The 20,202-nt window shown below is 40.2% G+C and overlaps 1 protein-coding gene across 4 annotated transcripts in view; it reads right to left on the minus strand.

Moving 5' to 3' along the window:
• Positions 1–1,052: 1,052 nt before the first annotated feature.
• Positions 1,053–20,202, minus strand: part of MIGA1 (mitoguardin 1) — a 35,033-nt gene continuing 15,883 nt past the window's right edge. For all 4 annotated transcript variants that reach the window (XM_027649146.1, XM_027649148.1, XM_027649147.1 and 1 more), the window contains exons 8-16: positions 13,941–14,041; positions 7,725–7,843; positions 7,493–7,565; positions 7,074–7,160; positions 6,851–6,949; positions 6,407–6,541; positions 5,022–5,075; positions 4,596–4,712; positions 1,053–4,253 (exon numbers count right to left, since the gene is read on the minus strand). In XM_027649146.1, coding sequence (XP_027504947.1) covers positions 4,035–4,253; positions 4,596–4,712; positions 5,022–5,075; positions 6,407–6,541; positions 6,851–6,949; positions 7,074–7,160; positions 7,493–7,565; positions 7,725–7,843; positions 13,941–14,041 — 1,004 coding nt within the window. In that variant the 3' untranslated portion in view covers positions 1,053–4,034. The remainder of the gene's footprint in view (positions 4,254–4,595; positions 4,713–5,021; positions 5,076–6,406; positions 6,542–6,850; positions 6,950–7,073; positions 7,161–7,492; positions 7,566–7,724; positions 7,844–13,940; positions 14,042–20,202) is intronic.

A 20,202-nucleotide genomic window follows, 5' to 3' on the forward strand; every position in this document is an offset into this window, starting at 1 on the left:
GCAGCTGCCCCGGCCCGCCCGGCCCCGCCGACCCGCGCCGTGCCCGGCCCCTCGCCCGCCGACCCGCGCGGGGGGCGCAGCCCGGCTCCGCTGCCAGACCCCCCTGCGGGCAGCGGCCCGGCCAACAGGCTAATTTTGGGCTGGAAGCGGCGCGGAGCTATAAATAACCGGGCGGCTGGCGCGGTGCTGGCCGTGCCGGCCCCGCCGCAGGTCGGGGCCGGGGGACACGGGGACCCACCGCCCCGGCCGGCCCTGCCCGCGCTGCTCCGGCGCTCCGCGGTTCTCCTCGGCCCCGTGCCGGAGATCCCCGGGCGGGCTCAGCCCGCACTCACCGCAGCCCGCCCGGCCCCGCTCAGCGCGGGCACCGCAGCTCCGCCGGCCCGGCCCGGAGGGGAGGTTTTATACCTACGGCCGTCAGGTCCCGGGTCGGTTTATGGCACATGGAGAGCGATCAACTAATAATAGTAATGTGACAGTGCTGGTGGAGCGGGGAGGAATCTCCCCAGTGCCGGACTGCGAGAGGCAGAGCGCGGTGGCTCAAAGCAGCGCCTTTCTCTGGGAACTTTACAAAGCAGTGGCAGAACGCGATTTTATTACATCCGAATACGTTCCTTTCCCTGCTTAAAGATGACCTGTTTCCTACACGTTCAACTGCAAGGTCTCCAGTGCAGAACTTTCGTCTTCCTCTCTCTCTTGTGTTGTGTCTGCCCCGCCGGAGCCCGACTGTCAGCTGGATTACAAACACTAGGACAATAACCACATGACCTTTGGCTGTGCAGATCTCAACAACGGCCAGCGAAGACAAAACGTGCTTGGCTTTTGAAGGACAGCACAGGACCGTTCCCCCAGTTTAAACTGCACAGCCCAAAAGCTGTTCCCATTCGATGTTTTTTTCATTTATATAATACATTTTGCAATAGTTGCTTTTTGTTGGTTTCAGGCAGCGAATTCCAATTTCAAGGTGACTAACTGGCATCAGAACACCTGCCCTACGAAATAATTTTGCAACAGATTTCAAGAATTGTGCAAATTCAAGTTTTAGATACAGCTACATGAGCAACAGTTGTTTCACTGAAATATTTTATTTCATATACACAGCTGCACTTCATTAGGCAATAGAAAGGTCACAAATGATCTTACTCTGACACTTGGTTTGACACGTCCAGTTTGATAGAAACCAAAGACTACAAAAGAAATGTATAATAATCATTAAGAACACATTAAAAGTGAGATTATTATTACAACTAAATTACAAATCATATAAATATTTGATTCTTGTATAATCCCTACACATTCAACATTTCTGACTTTAGGAGCACAGTTATGGCAGAAGAGGATGGCTTTGAAATTCAGCTTGTTCTTATTAGCATGGGAAGTGGCATTCAAAACTACCCAAATTTAGAGATTATGAACAAAATTCTGATTTTGAATGTGCTAGAGTAGAACTGCATCATCCTGTCCCTGCTGTGCTGCAGCTCTGGCACTTGTGTTTTCAGAGCTGGTGCACTTCTGAAATTCTCAGGCCACGTGGCTGGTTATCAGCAGATACTCTGGACACACCTGCTAGCTCAGGTGAAGCTTTTAACAGAACTGACTCCAGTTCTATGCTACAGAGACCTCCATCTCCCATTTGAAGTTAGAAAGGACAGAATAGAGGAATGGTTTTTTGTCCTAAAAGAGCCAAAGGGGATCAAAAGCTTACCCACATGTACATGTACGTTTTCCTCTTCCTCTCTCTTTTTCTCCCTTCCCTCACTCTTCGTTTCTGAACTGCTTCTGAATCAAATATTTGTTGGTATCTTACAACAACCAGAACCCGTGTTTCTAATTTTGGATGGGAAAGACATCAGTTCAACTTCCAACCCCATTCTGTGGACTTCTGAGAGCTCCATGAGTGTATGGAAGTGCTCCTATTTTAAGCCAGATATTATCAAGTTCTTCCCCATTTTCTAAATATTTTGGTGTTTCATTAGATCTTTCTGTTTTAAAAAAAACCCTTTCATTTTTGACAGAAGACCAACTTTTAAAGTATCTGGAAACATTTATAACCTCATGTGCAATGCTGCTGCACTTTGTTCAAAAGCTTTTTGTAAAAACCACGAAAATCTCAATATACATTTACTTCTGTGAAAAAGTGCATTTCTGTTTCTCTGAGATGGATGTTAAGGTGTAATTTTCTTCACATCAGTTTGTTAGACCAGAGAGACAGTTTCCTTTGCTACCTACAGCTAGTGCATTTGCTGTGGAATATGCTCTGCTGCTATTTCCAGCTATTCCTATTGATTATGAGCCCAACAAGACACCTTTACTGTTCCACATAATTTCATTCACAGACTTGCAATAAGCTGCCAAAACACAGAGAGCTTAAACATACTTATCTGCTCAAAAGCTGAGACAGGTGAAGAAAACTTCACATGCCCACAATGAAGACATTGCAGAGAAAAGAAGAAAGTCCAGCATGGAGCACAGTGCCAAGCTCAGCAACTTGAACGGTGGAAACAGGCCAAGAGCAGCATTTGGAATTTCTGTTTTATTACACATAGAAGTATACTTTTTTCTTTGTTAAATAAATTACAATCAGTTGGCATTTCACACAAGTTATATGACACATTTTCATCATTTTTGTACTTATCAAATGAGTACAACACAGGAGCAAAATGTTGGCTTCGGTAAAATCTATGAATTACACAGGCCCTCCTCTTGGATATTGTCATTTTGGGTTGTGTTTGCAACAAAAGGTGACATTTTTCTAGTCAAAGATTGTTTTGATATCTAGGATTTTTAACAACATGCTTCTCAAGTATCTGAATATTTGGAATTGCTCTGTAATTACCCACTCTGTATTTCTTGACACAGGATAGATTCTTGTGGGCTGGCTCCGTGTGGCAAAACATATGTCAGTGTAGTTTAAGAGCCTCAGCTAATTATGAAGCATTGCTTCAGTTTACAGAAATTCAAAGATTATACCTCATCATTATTTATTACCCCTGGAACAGGGAAAAAAATATTACTGTGAGTTCCCTCAGGCTTTCTGACTGTGCTGCCTGAAGTTCAGGGTTCCACAGCCTGAGCCACAGTTTCACACTGCACACAGATGGCCACAACTGCTTGAATTTCTTAAATAGACACCTGACTTCCCACAGAGAAGGGAGGAAGACTGAAGTGCTTTAAATTATAAAACACCGCCTTCAATTCTGTTTCATGATTAACAAATCTTACCATACACACTTATTTAAAAATATATTTTGAAATGCTACATATGAACTGAGAATGCTATTGGTTAATTTACCACCATATAGAGTAGTAACAGTTTTAGAACAAGGAAAGGTTTAAAAATTAATTGGTGAAGCTAGCATAGCTTTTAAAATATAAATAAGTATTTTTAAACACCTCAATGATGTTTAGATATTTTAAAACAAAATAAAGTAAAAAAATGCATACTGGCAGTCATTCCTGCCCCAACAGTGCTTGCATTTCCTGCACTGCTCCCTTGCACTGCAGCACAGAATGGCTGCTTACACCCACACAAATGCAATCCCAGGGCAGGGGCAACATGTTCAGTTTTGTGAGTGTGATTCCTTTTATTGCATGTGTCACATGAATCAGAGACTGCAGGCAAAACACCTTCCAGACACCTAATGATGAGACTCTGCAGTGAACACTTTGTACTGTAAGCCTTTAAATGGGAACAACTCCATCAGCTTCACTCACAAATCATCTGTGCAAAAGTACAGTATTTCATAAATAAACTTTACCCAAATATTACAGAAAAAAGCTTTGGGATACATGAAGTATAAATACAGAGACAGCTGGGCTGCAAAATTAATTTAGGTATGTACAACAATACACTCCCCATTTCTTTTCACAGGTGTACATTTAACCTCCCTGAGTCCTTTTCCACACTTTAGTGACGTGATGCATTTCCAGTTGCTTGCTCACTGAGAGCCACGGTGTAGCTTCAGCATCTAGAGAAAAAAGGTGGGAAGGAGCACCCCAAGGTGCACTCCCTGGCATTTGTCATGGATTTTCAGAGCTTACTGGACTTTTGCTTCCAAGAGCCCGCTGGGCACGACGTGCCCATGAGAGCTCACGCAGGCACCGACGTGTCTCAGGGAGTCTGCTCCCAGATAAGCCATGAGCAGCTCCGTGTGTCGGATCAGCAGCTGGGTGAGATCCTCAGCCAGGCTCTCCATGCTGGAGTATCTCACCTTTTCAAAATCAAAAATGTCTTTGAGGAAGAAAAGCACTTGATCCTAGCGAGGGGAAAAAAAGAAAGAGGAAAAACTCGTATTCGCTCACAAGAAGGAAACAGCAGCTGTTTCTTTTACATGTTTCCTAAAAGCATCCACTTTGGTGCTGAGACAGAAGTGTGCTAAAACAGACTTTGCAAAACAGTTCTAGGCTTAAAACATTTAATAATGCTCTTAAAATATTTTAAAATCTTTAGTTTTCATGCTTTCTTACTGTTAGCCCTAACCTTAGGAAAATGGAAATGTTTATACTTATAAATAAGGTACTAATTTATTTTAATCAGGAAGATTTTTTTTTTCCTGTTTAGGTTAAGTGGTAATAAAAAAAAAAAAAAAGTTGCAAACCTTGAAGAAGCAGCATAAGTCATAAAGGGAATTTCTAGGGCCCAAAAAGCCCCATGCCAAAACAGGGCTGATATGTTCACATATAGCATAGAAATGTGCAAAAAATCCATCAGGCACCTAAGTGATGGAAAATTGGAGACAGAAGTTACACAGTAAGTTTAGCATAAATTTCCATTATTTAACATTAGGTCTTCATAAAAGCCTAACACACTTACTACAGCAGGGCTGTGGTAACCTGAACAGAATTACTGTCACCACTGCTGACTGCACCCAAACCAGGTTGAAAAATCTTTCAGTTTTTGCTAAAAAACAGGTATTAGGGCCCCATGAGCTAAATTTCCACAATTGGAAAACTCTTGTCTAAACTTCAAATTCCTAGGAGCTGATCAATAACTTTGTTCCACATGATTTTGAAGGGCAACTTACCTTCATTTGCTGTCTTTTCTGCTTCAGTACTGACCAACAGCTCGAAGCTACAGCCTAATTGTTAAAAGAAAAAAAAAGCAAGCCCAAGTCATTTTTCATCTCAAAAGAATTCACCTGCAGAATACTGTATTTCTATATTTTGGGGACAGGTATTTTCTTCAGTTTCAATCCTGTGATAACACAAAGTTTAAAACTACAAAACAGCAGCTGATACAAATAACCAAATTTATATGTAGTTCATTACGTGTCATTTCAGATCTATCTTTGCAACATTTTCTTTAGTTTGATTCAAATGTAATTTGGCATCCTTGACTGATTTTACAGTTACAACAGTTAGCAATTCTCTCTGGGTTTAACTGAGGACCAGCCTCTTATATACTAAAGCATGTGCTCAGACATAAGTAACTATTTTAGATATTATGTGGAATGTGAACACATTGAAATGTCCTTTTTCATTTTAGCAAAAACATTCTTGCAATAGCTTCAGATTCAGTTTAGGAGTTTTGCCCAAATATGGACCTGTGAAATACAATATACTGATATCAGTACTGGGCTTTTTTCCCCTCAGAGCTCGTTCCTATCCTCATCTGACTCTCCTTGAGTACTGCAGGAGAATTAACTATTCACAAAGCCAGTGTTACCCCAGAATTACAGAAATATATGCATGGCACTTTTTTTCTCTAGAGGGAATGTTTCAATTGAAAGACAAAAAGAAAAGGAAAACTGGCATTTTACAGACAAAAATGGATGAAATGACAGCAGTATCTGTACCAGCTGACCATGGCAGGAGCCTGTGTCCCTTACAGATCTATCTGACAAATAAACAGGCCCAGCTGAGAAATCATAAATTGCAATTAATATCTGAATGCCTGCACTGCATCAGTTTACTTTTGTTTCCTTGCAGCTTTGTGCCTTGTGGCTAAATCTCTGGTCTCTGAACCAAAACCTGGATCTAATACCTCAGACGTGGCTCAGTGAAACCTCCCCTCTAAAATTCCATTTCCTCAGAGAAAACTAATTTTTGCAGGACAAGCTGAAGTATTCTCTCTGATACATTCAATTATTCTGTATGTTTTGGGCCCAGACTTGTAGCTTTTCAACTGCTGTTATGAAAAAATACAATCTGTTTAGTTCTTTTGAGGAATATTTCAGGTACACACTCAGTTATACTGGAAACTAAACTGGACTTTACACAGCCTTTATCCTGCAGTTGCTGGATTTAGTCTTGTTTTGAGATTGTACTTTAAGGATACAAAGCACAGAGCACCAGAACAGTTTCAGCAGACACAGAAATTTCTATCAGAATGCTCACAACACACTTATATTGATCACACCATCCACATACTGCAGATTAATTGGGATGAAAATTACACATGAATACTTACTGTTTCTTTAAAAGAGGAATTTAACCAGCGGTTATTGACTACATTCTGTATAGATATGGGTGGATTTTCTAAATCTTCAAATGAATCCATTAATATGAAGTCCAGAACAACATCATAAAAATTCAGATTTTTCACCTGTATTAAAGGAAAACATGACCTAAGTAACCTAGTTTCTCTTTCAGCAGTGGAATTCAGCATGCACCATATTCAAATGCATTAAAGACATTATGTCAGTAAAGGAGAAGTTAAAAAAAAAAAGTACTTTCTGGTACTTTCTGGGGGAACTGGTGGATGCCAGTTCTCTAAATCAGCAATACAAACAAAAAAAAGAGCTGCCTTTCCCACAATTCTGAATTGTAAAATTTTATTTTTAGATCCTATGGCTCAATAGGATCCTTTAGATCCTATTAAGGGTAAAAGCACTTTTCAGAAATTCAGACTCACTCCTCTAGCAGCAAGTTCCATTTCAGTATTATCCCAGTGATCTGTTTGTTCCAAAAAATATATCATTTCATCAAAGACATCTTCAAATTTCTTTGGATTCTGCAAAGTAAAAGCAACGAGTATCAAGCAAACTCAACAAGAGATGTGGTTTATTTGCAGTGGAAAGTGAATTCTGATAGGAGTCACATAAAGAATAAAACATCAGTTAAAAAAAGCCTTTTACCTTTCGTGCTTTCACAATTAAAGCAGACAAAATTTTTCTTCCACTTTCAGCAAGAAATATTCTGTTTGCTGTTTCTGAAAGAATTACCTAGAAAAGGGTTCAGAAAATACAGACATGTTCATGCACAGGTTATACTAAAGTGACCTTAAACACTCCAATCACATTTCATATAATTATAACCTCTGGTATGGTGGACATGCTCCTAATAAGCCTTTGGTGCAAAGGTTCCAAAGCTAATCATAAAACTGGGACTCCTCTGCAAATTCATCTCATCTCAGAACTACAGAAATGTAAAGGCAACAAGAAAATATTTAACTCCAGAACAAGTTATAAAAATGCTGGCACAGAGAGTGCTTTCAATGCCATGTACTTTAGTTTAGGCTTAATGAGACAGACAAATCACCCTCCTCACAGTTTACCTGAAAAGCCTGTCGAATACAGTGCAGCTTAGCAAGGAAGTCACTGTCTCCTAGACATTCAAACATTTCAGTCCTACACAAAATAGAAAAGTTTTCAAAGACCATTAGGAAAAGAAGCACCAGAACAGTCACATCAGTCTAACTCCGAGAAAAAATACCCAATTTCTAGGTAGAATATTTAACTTTAAGTTTTGCTTTTCTGGAAAACAGTTAAATAGACATAAATCAGTACCTTAACACTCGTGAATATATTTTGCCTTCTTCTGCTAAGTGCATGGCTTCTTCATACAAGGGGCAGTGGCAAAGGGAATCCAGCCCGTACGTGTTCCGCATCTCCCTGTGCTCTGTAAGCTGACAAAAAAATCGTTTGGAAGTTCATTAAAGAGCTTGACAACGTATTTTTTGTAAAGAGAAAAACAAATTCAAGAATTTTCCTGATACTCTACTGAAAGATGCATCCTTTTCTGCATCTGCTTGAGAGAAAGGGGCAACACTCAACTGGTACACAGAATAAACACAGCACACCTTGCAAGACTCACTTCGTAACTCTTAGAAGCAGAAAGCTACAGTTTCAAGTTTCAAAACTTATGGAGGCAGCTTAATTTTATATTTAATTTGCCTAGGTAAGTTCTTAAATTGCCTGGTTAAATCTAATGGGTCTCCAAGCTGTTAAAAGAAAATAATTGCCAGGTCACAAAGTACAGAATGACTGCATCATGCAGATCTTTAGGAAACCAGAAATAGTAACATCCTCCCACCCCTGTTTTTGTTTCGCTGGGAAATATGTCTGCTAGTTACCAAAGCACATTGTATGAAGCATGAGCACTCAGAATTTTATGTGACAGGCTGCCAAAAAGGTTTTCATTGTTGGCAGTTTTAATTCTGTGATTATCGTATAAATTAATGTGAACTCACAGACATTTTTAAAGCAAGAAAAAAACCAAAACCAGATTAATAAATCAAAGCACATAAATAACAGAGAACTCCTGTTTACAGGGTATCATATTTAATCAACAAAACAACGGCTAGCTACGATTTCCACTATAAACATTACATCATATTATTAATAATCAAAAGAAAAAAGCTTACATTAGATTAGTTAATGACCAGAAAATTATTTTGTTTTAAATTATTATTTTTTAATTATTTTTTTTAATTATTTATTTTTTTTTAATATCCTGTATGGGGCAAACAAACTTGTGTTTCTAGGCTATAAAAACATAGCCTGGAAACATCTTTAAAAAGTAACTGTCAAAGTAATCGAACTATATAAAAAGTTTGGGAATGATTTAAACAAATCAGATCAAACTATAACTTTGTATGAAACCTCCATTAAAAATTTCAAATAAATACATGCTGCAAAGTTTTTCCTGTCAGTGAGGACACCCAGCCAAGTGCTGGTGAGATGATCCCAGTGTGCCTTCTCCACACACTGCAGCAACAGTTTGGCCAAGTTGGCTTTCCTGCTGGAGGGACAGTGCCAGTACCTGCTTTTGTCCATGTAAACTTTTAAGGATATGAAAAAACTCAGAGATTTCAGTGCAGAGCTGGTGTTCTGACAAGTGTCACACGCTGTTAGACGGTGTTCATTTGCTGGAACTTACACGTGGGGGTTGAGTCACTCACACCAGTAACCTTTTACTTCTGGCAGATACATACAATTCCTTCCATAAACTGTCAGGTTCCATTTTAAATTGTTTCATTTGGCTAAAAAAATCCCAACGAGACCAAACCACTCTCTAGTGGACACCTCTTTGCACAGCCAGTGTCATGTTGAAAACCTTCCCACACCTCTGAGGTGCTCCACCACAGTGTTGGCAGCTGCCAGTGGCACAGAGGGTTGTGAGGATGGCCCTGACGTGCCAGCCCCCAAATGTCTGCTACTTCCTCACTGTCATGTGGGATACATGGAGGAGAACATGAACATGCAGACAAGGCAGAGATAAAATGGTGACTGCAGTTCAGGGCTGGGTGTGTCCACAGGTTTCACTGGGTTGGAAGGGGCCCACAAGGATCCAGTCTAATTCTTAAGTGAACAGCCCCTAAACCCCAAACTTTGGCTTTACTAGCACCATGCTTTTGAACAACTGAGCAAACCTCAGGGTTCTCATGACCTTAAAGCAGCAGCAACCTCATCTTGGAAGGCTTGACTTCCATCCCTTCAAGGCTCAAGAGAGACAGCACAGTCAGTGACCACAGCACAGTCAGTGACCACAGCACAGGACATTTCTGGTGACCTGCAGTGGACACCTGACTTCATTATGCTGGAATAATATGGACACACCTTCAAAACTCCAAAGCCTGTAGTGCTAATTCGTGTCTAAGCTTGTGGTGCTTCCTTGTGTCTCTGAAGGTTACAACATGGATTGTTCACATGCTGATCAGTTTTCTCTGGACACTTCAGCTTTAGGGCTGCATCTGCTAGTGAAGAGATGCTGAAATCGTTGCTGTAAAGCACCAAACCTCTGGAACTTGGTATAGTTTTTAAGCCTGAGATTCCCAGGAACAGGCTCAGTACCCTTATTTGCTACTCACAAGTTGTTTCTTAATAAATAGAAAAAATTCTCAGCTGTGCATCAAAGCCTTGTTGACTACCAAAATAACCACCTACGTGAATGTAACAAAAATAAACAATGGAATTCTTGCTTGCTCCCCCTAATAAAAAGGTCACTTTACTGTAACAGTCAGCATTCCTTACATTCTGAGAAATGATGCTTCCCCTATACTAAAAAGGCTGATAATAGTCTCTTTAAAGCATAAAGACATCCAGAGAAAACATTTCTTTTTTTTTAAAGTAAGTAGTTACAGGATGAGAGTGAAACATGGTTTGGAAGTTGGAAGTTGGAAGATCAGATGGTGATTACTAACTAAAACACTTGAGACAGTACTTTAATAAACTGAATTGTGTTGATCTGGAAGATCTGGAGGAAAACAGGAAGGCTGTTACAAAAAAAAAAAAAAAAAGAGCAGCTAAGGCTTTATTCACAAGTCTAAAAAACCTCCCAAGCTTTGGATGGAGCTAACATTTTAACAAAGAAAGTAAAGTTTATTTGATAACAGAACCGCAGATTCAATTCTAGTCAAGATATGAAAATAAGATATGATGAATGCACGTGCACTGACAACAGAGAGGCAGCACCAAAGCTCAGGGAGAGCAGGAAAGAGCCCCTGTCAGGAAGATGGAAAAGAAGCCAGGAAAGAGAGGGAGAGGCCTTTATGTGGCACACTCAGGGCTGTTTTCTTGCCAAGGGTGGCAGCTATTTTGATCACAGTAGACGGGAGAACAAGACTATGAAAAGGATACTAACCTTCCTCAACACAAGCTGATGGCAGAGAGGCTCAAATAGGGAAGAAAACATTGTTTATCACAGGATACAGTATTAATAACTTAATTAGGGCAAACAGTTGTGTTTACCATCCCTTCTGCAGTACTTCTGAGAGCCTGAGGGTGTTTAAGAGTAGAAGTCTGTCTGGGCTTGGGGATGACAACTGTGTCTAAACTGTCTCTGTGAGGATTCAGGCACCTGTGTACTGTGGGTGTCCAGGCAGGCACAACTCTGGGGGAGAAGTCATCAGATGTGTGATGCTCAGCACCCTCTTGATTCTCAGCCCCAGCCAAGAGGAAGCTTTGGCACACACTCCTGTTATCCTGCAGAGCTCACCAAAAGGGCACACGACTTAAACTCTGCCAGCTGTCCCAGTTTTGTACAGCTCTTTCCTTAAAAACCATCTTCCTAGATTTTGTCCTCGTACAACACAGCACGACACTGTTGTTGCCTCCTAAGCAGTGCCCCCATCGCCTTCCATTCAAGCATCTGTGTCTTGGTTTGTGACAGTTATTTCTCCTGAGGGCACTGAGCTAAATTTGATCTGTGTGTCAGCACTGAAACAGTTTCCAGCCTCTAAAACCAGAGTCCTGCTCCTTGGGATAGGACACGATGTAGGAGGAAGACAAGGAACTGTCAACACACAACTTGCAGCGTGGTGTGACCACAAAAAATGGTGCCACGTTCTAATTTCCTGCAAGGAGAAATTACTAATCCTGGTAGGGCAAAATCACATATGAATTCCAGATTTAAAAGCCTTGCTAAACACTTCTATCATGACATGGGGTTTAGAGCAGTTATTAATATTTTAACTGCAGTCAGGGAGGTTATGATGAAAGAACAACTACCTGTTTGGCTCTTAGCTGAGATAAATTTGGAAAAGCCTCAGGCCTCTTAGCCTAAACTAAAACATTTCACTGTTTTGCTAGTGCAAGAACAAGAAAGTGAAAAAAGTAGATAAACAAGAAGCTACCTGATATCATCATGTCTAGAATAAAAGAATCAGGTATGTCAATTCTAATCCAGATACATCAAAGCTGTAACGCTTCTCCACTAAGAGCTGAATACACTGGGAAGTAGTTATTGCTCCTTCTCACTGCCACAATTACTTACAGTACTTATGTGAGGCATTTTTCCCCCCAAGGATGGACAAAATGTTAAATCCAGGTAACAGTATATCTGTACAAGAACATCCATCCACAGCTTCATTCTACCTGCAGCACACAATGATGTCCTGTACCCACTGCTGGAGTGACCTGACCCTGTAGTTCAAGTCCAGTGGCTCATATTTAATCCAGAACATTGGTGGTGTTTTGGCTCAAACACTAAACTACAAGTTATTCATGCTTTGTTAGTCTTCAGGACTTCTGTCAGCTGAGAATTTCACTAGATTATTCCATAAAATCTGAAAAAGGAGAGTTTTTCTATTGGCAAAGGACAGAACAGCTGGAAAGGAAGAGAAAACCTTCATAACTTTGTCCTGGAAGGAAGAGTTGACAGAAGTGGCTCTGAGGCATCAGAACGTGGAGAATATTTTCAGCATAGGTAAAGACAATTACACTGCCAATTTTAACTTAAACATTTCCTTAGCACACCCTGGGACAATACAGGTTCAGGATAGGATGATGATTCCACTGAGCTGATACATCCTGGGTGTTTCTGTTTGGTTGGTTGCTTTTGTTTTTTGTTTTTGTTTTTTTTTAAGCCAAGCAACCCGACTGAGCATCTTCACATACTTGTAAAAACAACTATGAAAGTTCATAGGGAAAAAAAAAAAAGAAACAAAATGTACAAACTATAGTGGTTTACAGCTCCTCTCACGAGCTGGTGGAGTTGAAGCAAGCTTGAATTGTGGTTTTGTCCAAACCACAGGAAAGAGTAACTAGCCTCTAGAGATAACAATCTTTGTTAGGAATGAATGCTAGGCTTCACAACAATGTGAATTACTGAATCAAGGTAATCACAGTTTAATGTGAGTTACTGAATCAAGGTAATTGTGCTATGGAAAACCAAACCCTATAACAGACAGTCAGATGATAACTGCAAAGCATGGGTATGCAATTCTCTCTTTTTACAGCTGAGTTTAGCAGCTTAGCTGCAGTGCATCTATGAGAGCAATATCTACCACAAAATGTATCTATCGAGGCCAACTTTGCCTTTCCTGTTATTTGGAGAAAAGTGCTCTTCAAGATCCCTCCAGCTCCCCAGAGAGCACAACAGGAGATGTTCCTCACTCAGTAAATGTGTCACTGCATATGAGATTCTTCAAACACTTCAAGGGAGCTGCAGCAGATTTCAGCTGATAGAAAATATCCTGTTATCCAAAGATTGTTTCTTTACGTATCCTTTGTGGTCTTATCAAAGAAGATTAGAGAAACTAGATGAAGTATGTCGTGTTGTTAAGGAATTCTCCCAGTCAGACCATTCCAGAGGCTCCCTGGCACTCCCACTCCCAGATCCAGAGACTTTCACTGCTGGGACAGAGGTTCCTTCCCAGCAGTGGCTGCACTAACCCAATGGGAGCCCCATTTGACTCCCCACACCCCACTCACACAGTCAGATGAGTTTTCCTTACCAGGTTTTCCATAACAGAGTCTCAAACCTCTGGTTCCTGTTTAATAATTTCCTCTTGGTGCAAGAGCAGAGTTACAGCTCGAGCTGGTGCCTCCATACTGTGCATGGAACACACTAAAACAGGGAGCTGTCAACCTCCAATGATTTCCTCTCAAACAAAAAACTCCCAGCTCTAAAATATACAGACTCTTCTGCATACATCTCTACAGTATGGTAAGGCAGGAGGAAAAGAAGAACAGGAAAATGCAGTTCACAGTGAAAGGAACCACCACAGCCTCAACTCACTGCTTCTTCACTCATGAAAATCTGGTATATTTTTCAAAAGCAACTTCTGTCTAGGAGTTGGAGAAGCACTCTGCCAGTGCACACACACAAAAAAAAATTAAAAAAAGGCTGGTTACAACTAAGCCTGGAAAGTTTCCTTTTTTTTTTTCCCCATAAGAGGAATACATTTTTGCTTACAGTGATTAGCAAAAAATCAGGATTCTTCTGTTCACTGTTCAGACAGATCAATGAATCTTTAAAAAAGCAATCTTTCAGAGTCTTACCTCAGCTGTGGAAACAAAGGAGTCTGTTGATGCAATGCTCAGTGTGTCTCGAAGGCAGAAATCATCTGTGTTATCCTTCACAGTAATGTCTGTGTTTTTATCTTTAAAATATAAAAAAAACCAAAACAAAACATTTTTTAGATTCCATTTACATCTTGAAAGTGTGCTTCATGTACACTTTAACACAGTACTTCATCTGGAAGGTACAACATTAGAATACTGTGAGAGTAAATTCTCTTTATGACCCACTAACACATATCAAGGTGACTGCATTTTTCTGCCTTTAAAGTGGACTTTCAAATATCAGCCACAATGACCTGGGAGAAGAAAAAAAAAACTTGCCCAGAGGTTTTCCCTTTTCCTTTACAGGCTTCTGATGATCTATCTTATGATATTACTTTGCTATATTGATCTAAACACTGTTAAGTTTTTAACTTGGCTGAGTCATGTAACAAATGCTCAATGTTTCAGTCACCAAGAAATACTGTTCTAAATAAAGCCCATTAATTTAAAAAAACCCCCAAATTTTAACTTCACTGGAATTTGTTTCATTTTCTGCTTTTCATGTCTTTTTTCACTTGCTGGTTCTTCAGAAGAGCAAGTGAAGTTTTTCATCTTCACTGCATCCTCTTTCCCCAAAAACTTCTTTAATTGAAACAACACATCCAGAAGCATTTCCTATAGTGCTAGAATTCTTAAAGCCTTTAAAATAACTGACTTCTTTTTTGCTTAAATTCATCTGCAATACAGTTTCTCTCAGGTCTCCTTTATTTTATTCTCAGATTTCAACTGTTGCACTTATTACTATTTTCACCATCCAGAAACACTTTCACAGAAGGATTAAATTCGTAAGTCAGTAAGTCAGACTTTGGCTTGATGTGCCCCACACTGCATTCCCAGTGGAGCAGATGCAGTTATTTTGGGTTACTTTACCTTAAGACATTACACATGTGCTGCTAAAAGTCTGTTTTATTTCCAAGAGTCAGCAGCAAAGAGCTACCCAACGTCCTCCAGATCTGTTGCCACGGCAATTCTTCATTTAAAAACACTATTACAGAGCAAAGTGGCCAAATGCCAATACACTGGAATGGTTTGCTCATCACTTGAAATGCTACAAATCCACATAACTTAACTATTACTTTGGTGGTTGTTATGGTTTTATTAGTTATGGACCTGGGCTGGCAGCTCAAAACCTGCACATAACAATAAATATCTGTCTCTCAGACTAATCACTGAGGGGAAAAAATTATTAGAAGTTTGGACAAAGATTTTACTAGATTAAGCTAAGCAAACTGTAATCACAACTTCACCAATATTCATATGAAGTCTCTGATTTTTTCAGCTCATTCTTACTGGTTCTTTCTTTTTACCTCTTAAAAGCAACAGAAAAAGTACTGCAGCATCCAAGTTGGTTGAGAAACAATCACATAGTGGGATCTGAAATGCTGGAACAGAAAACCAAACTGTGGTTTGTAAAGCATTAGCCTGAGGTCCGCTCAGAGCAGATGGAGTAACATGGTGTTCCTTATTTCTCATAAATTTGCATTAATTCCCTTCTAATATTACATGAGATGATTTTCTAATATCACTTTTTCACATGAGCAGTTGCTGAATCTGCAGTTAACACTGTTAAACCCAGGGAGGCACAGGGATGTAGAGCCTGGAGGCAGATTTTTCCACTCTCCTATTTTCAACCTCTCCCTTTGGCTAAGTTGCTCCCCACACCAAATTTGTAATTAAAACAAAAGTTTCTACATGTCACAGTTATAAAATCCCTCTAGCACGTGGCTCAAGGGCAATCCAAAGAAATGGTTTCCCTGATTCTGCCAGTCTGTAGGGAACACAGAGCACTTCCTTCTGGAGAAGAAAACAGGCACAAGCAGCAACACAAATGACAAACCCCTACAGGAGTAAAACATGGGCCATCCCTGCAAAGATCTGACTGGTGGCTCTGATGAAGATGCCAAGGTAAGGACAGCTCTGTGTACACAAAGTGCAGCTGTCAAGTGGTCTCATATATCAACTTATTCACAATCCAGAAACACCTCCAGCACCCCCACAGGGAAGTCCCAACTGCAGCACAGGCTGAAGACTCAAAGCCTTTGGATATTGTGAGATAATTACTGTGCTCTTGCTGTTACATGTGGGTTTATAACTCAGTGACAAGGACATCTCCTCAGACTGACTCTGATGTATTTAACTCTGGGCTATGTGTGATTGATTACATATAAATGGGAATAACGCTGTTTAACTCAAATTTATTCTGTGTATATTTAAAAAAAGAATTGGTGTAAATGAAGGAACCACAGCCCAGAACACCACAGCATCAGGGGTTCTTCTGCAGATCTTGCATTCAGCCTGTTGTAGATTACATGAAGCTCAGAGAGAATAAAATTTTGAATACATCTATATTTGTGGAAAAATTCCTAATTCCAAGTGTTCTCTCACCGAGCCAGGATGTTTTTAACATCTCAGTTAGTTCAATATGGAATATCTGTGTTTTCACTCAAAATTCTCACTGCTACAGAAAAAGGCACAAAATTTGCATGTTATGACCAAAAAAAACCCAATATTAAAAAAAAGTTGGCAATGCTGAGTGATTGGCAAGCAGTTGTGCATACAAAGCAATATGTGCATACAAAGAAAACAGAACAGCCTTGCCAGCTATTCCTGGCTTTGTGGCCACCACCACCACCCTAACACCCCAAAATACCCCCAGCCAAGCAGGTGTTTATCAGAGCCCACACTATCGGGAAAATTCCCTATGGAATTTCAGTAGGGTGCAAATTAAGTTGCAGCTGGAGCACATACCATGGAAGGACCAGGAGACCATTCTTAGACACAAGAACACAAAAAAAGAGGCAGTGGCACAAAGAGACTCCTGGAATGAACAGCTGCAGGAGGAACCCACCCACCAGTGCCTGCAACTGCTCACACACTCATCCCGAGTTCTTATGGATTCTAATGCCTTCAGGAAAGGAACACTAGCAAGTATGTGAGCCTCAAATATAGTCTACTTATTTGAGAAGCCAAGGAGTTATTTTGGGTTCACTTGCATTTGCAAAGAGGACGAAGTAGAGTTTCAGATGTGATGCTGACAGCAGTAATTACCATCAAGGCTCCTGGTTGTAGTGCCTGAAAATGCACATGTGGTTATAAAGTTAGACTAAGGGCATTAAAAAATGGAAAAATAGGGAGGACTGCTAATGCCTGTGAAACTAATCCTAGCTTTACAAGGTTTTGCAAAGGACTGTCTATTTAAAACTAAACAAGATAAAAAAATCAAGCCAGAACCAAGCTACTGTCACATCACAGTGTGCTAATCTAGAATATTTATCTGTCTTTGCTCTGGTAGGTTTGCATGGTAAGACAGAGAACAAAGCTAATGCTCTAAACTCTCAGAGCAAAATCCAACCTCAGAGATGGAACTGCCCACAAATTCACTTTTCAGCATTCAATCAAGAAGCATTCACCTTCACATCATGTTTTGAAACTCTGAAGACTGGTCATGTGTTATCTTCCTGCCAGCCCTGAATGAAACGTGGCTGGAGCTCACAAGTGAGTCTGGCGCTTACGTGCAGCATTTAAAAAAGGAAAGCACTTACTCACTGCAAAGAACTCCCTGGGATTTTAGTCCTGAGTGCCACCATTAAATAAAGCCACGGGTTCCTATTCCCACTTCAGTGGAAAATCAGTGAATACACCACGAGCAGGAAAGCAAGATGAGAAAGGAGGGACTTTACAGACTCTGAAGAGGAGAAAACCTCGCAAAGGAATCCACTTGTGAAAAGTCAGGGCACCCCGAGAGCAGGAGGGGCCCAGTGCTCTGTCAGGCCCCTTCCACGTGTGGCTTCATGCCCAGGGAAAGGAATGACAATACCCAAATTCAGACAGCACAGAAGCACAAATCAACACAGCTCAGTTCCATGGGAACGTGTCACAGTCCTCCAGCAAGGCACAAGTGGCACAGTGGTTTGTCGCCCCTGTTGCTGAAACGTCCCAAGGAGCTTTATTTACATTTATAAATAGTTATAATTCTGAGAGTGCTGACTGAATATTCATTAAAATATCATCAGTCCAACCAAGTAGCTACTACAGTAGTACATGAAGTCTTACAGGACGCACCTAGAAAGCAGTGAATTTTCTGTCATGCCATATTTGTAAAAAGAAAACAACCCCAACCTTCAGATGGCACCTTCTCATGACTAGGTCATGCAGCCATAGGTTAAAACTGGCAAGCCAAGAATGAAGCAGGGTATCCACAAAGACCATTCTGGGTTTAACAGCTACTGTTAAATTATGAGTTTAAATTCTCCAATAACACAAATATCTGGGATTAAGAAAGTGCCTATAGCTGGAGGCATCTCACCAGCTGCATATAAATGAAGATGTTACTGACTTCAGTATGAAAATGTATTTGAGGTCAGGGTCTTTCAAAAATATCTAACCAAATCCTGTACTCTGCCACTACAGCAGCATGTAGCAGGAGTTAAACATGTCTCAGGGTTCTTTGTTGGGACCACTCTGATGCAAACTGAGGTGACAGATTCTTTCAAAAAACAAACCACTCCTCCCGTGCCCACCAAACCCCCAGAAGATGCTCCAGCCCGGCTGTCAGTGTGTGCTCACACCTCCAGGAGCCCCTGCTGGGAACTCACAGCTTCTGCTCACACCAGTCTGTGACTGGGAACAGGCAACCAAAGCAGGGATCTCATGGAAAAACTGGGGAAAACGGAGCCTAGGACAGCACCAAGTCACCAGGATCTGCAATTCCACCTTCCTCCTACTCACAGGCCCTTTCCAAGGTAAGCTTTGGCTGAGCTGAGCCTTCAAATTACATCCTTAACCCAAAGCTCAGCAGCTTTCATGCAGGGAATGATCTTCTGGGTTTGTGTGTACAGAAGGCCAAATCTTACTTCCTTGGAAAAAGCTGACTCAACAGAGCTTTCCTAATTCTTTCCAAGTACAGCTATAGCATTCAAGGTCCATATAAAAGCCTTCCATTTGCAATACACTCACACAGATATAAAAAGGTCAATTTTCCAAGCCATTAGATGCTCATCTAATTATCATTATGCACAAACACGAGATGTTCTTCAGTCACTGTGTGCTGTATCACTTTGATGCTATTCTTAAGACAAAAGTAGTCCAGCTGATTAAAAGTTGAATTAAAAGCACGTGTATAGATGACAGTAATACATTCTTCATGAGCAGAGAATGCTTAAAAAGTTTAATAGTACAATCCATTAAGTTTACACACATAAGCAATAAAATGCACCTAAAAATGGAGATGTACTTGATTTGCAATATTTGTCATCTGGAAAAAGATGCAGTTTGCCTAAAATAACCTTCAAGAGATTTTCCACATAATTTGGAAAGAAAGAATAGCAATTTCTGTGATGTTTATAACAATTTGGTTATTTTGAGATCTTCAAGATACTGACTTAGTCCATAAAGTTATATTATCTGCTGAGTACACATGTTAGATGGTGTATAAAACAAAACAATGTGGTTACTGCTCCTATATTCTAAAATAGTAAAATCAAGTCCTTTTGGATGGTCTCATCTAGCAAAGGCAAATAGAGCACAAAATGCTTCTGCATAAGTAATCATTTTAGTCTCTCCACGTGAAAATCAAGTGTACCTAAAAAAGGGATGCAAGTACAATTTATTTCCTGTAATCTACAGACACAGGCACATTAAATTACAGAAGATTAGGAAATACAGAAGTATTAGGAAATATTAGAGAGGTTTAATATTCTGGAATGGTGATAAACCAAATGTTTCCTTCGAGATTTAAATCTGCTGAAGAATTTTTCCATAAATTCGATAACCGAGTTGAAATATTTTCCAACAGTTGCAATTTTTCTTTTTTTAAGCAATTATCAAAAGGATAAAAATACTTTATTATAAAGAACATGACCTGTGAAAGCTGTCCCTGAATCATTGTAGCATGCTTTATCAGAAAACCAAGACCTCAAAATAGAAAGACCTCTCACCACAAGGAACTCTGCACTCCTAAGGAAGAGTAAACACACGTGGTGCCAGACTGCTGAAATCTGAATTTTAAGAGGATAAAGCAGCACCTAACGTGTATTTTATAACCTGAATTAACACATGACACGTGCAGACAGCTCAGAAATCAGCTTAATGAACACAAACTAATGTATGCATGTGTTCACTCCTCTGTTTTACCACAGACACATGATCCTGGAACAGATTTGAGAGGTGTATCTTGTGTAAACTGAACGTCACTTCTCGG

The sequence above is a fragment of the Corapipo altera genome, unplaced genomic scaffold (genome assembly GCF_003945725.1).
Source record: "Corapipo altera isolate COAL_440 unplaced genomic scaffold, ASM394572v1 112, whole genome shotgun sequence".
Classification (NCBI taxonomy): Eukaryota; Metazoa; Chordata; class Aves; order Passeriformes; family Pipridae; genus Corapipo; species Corapipo altera.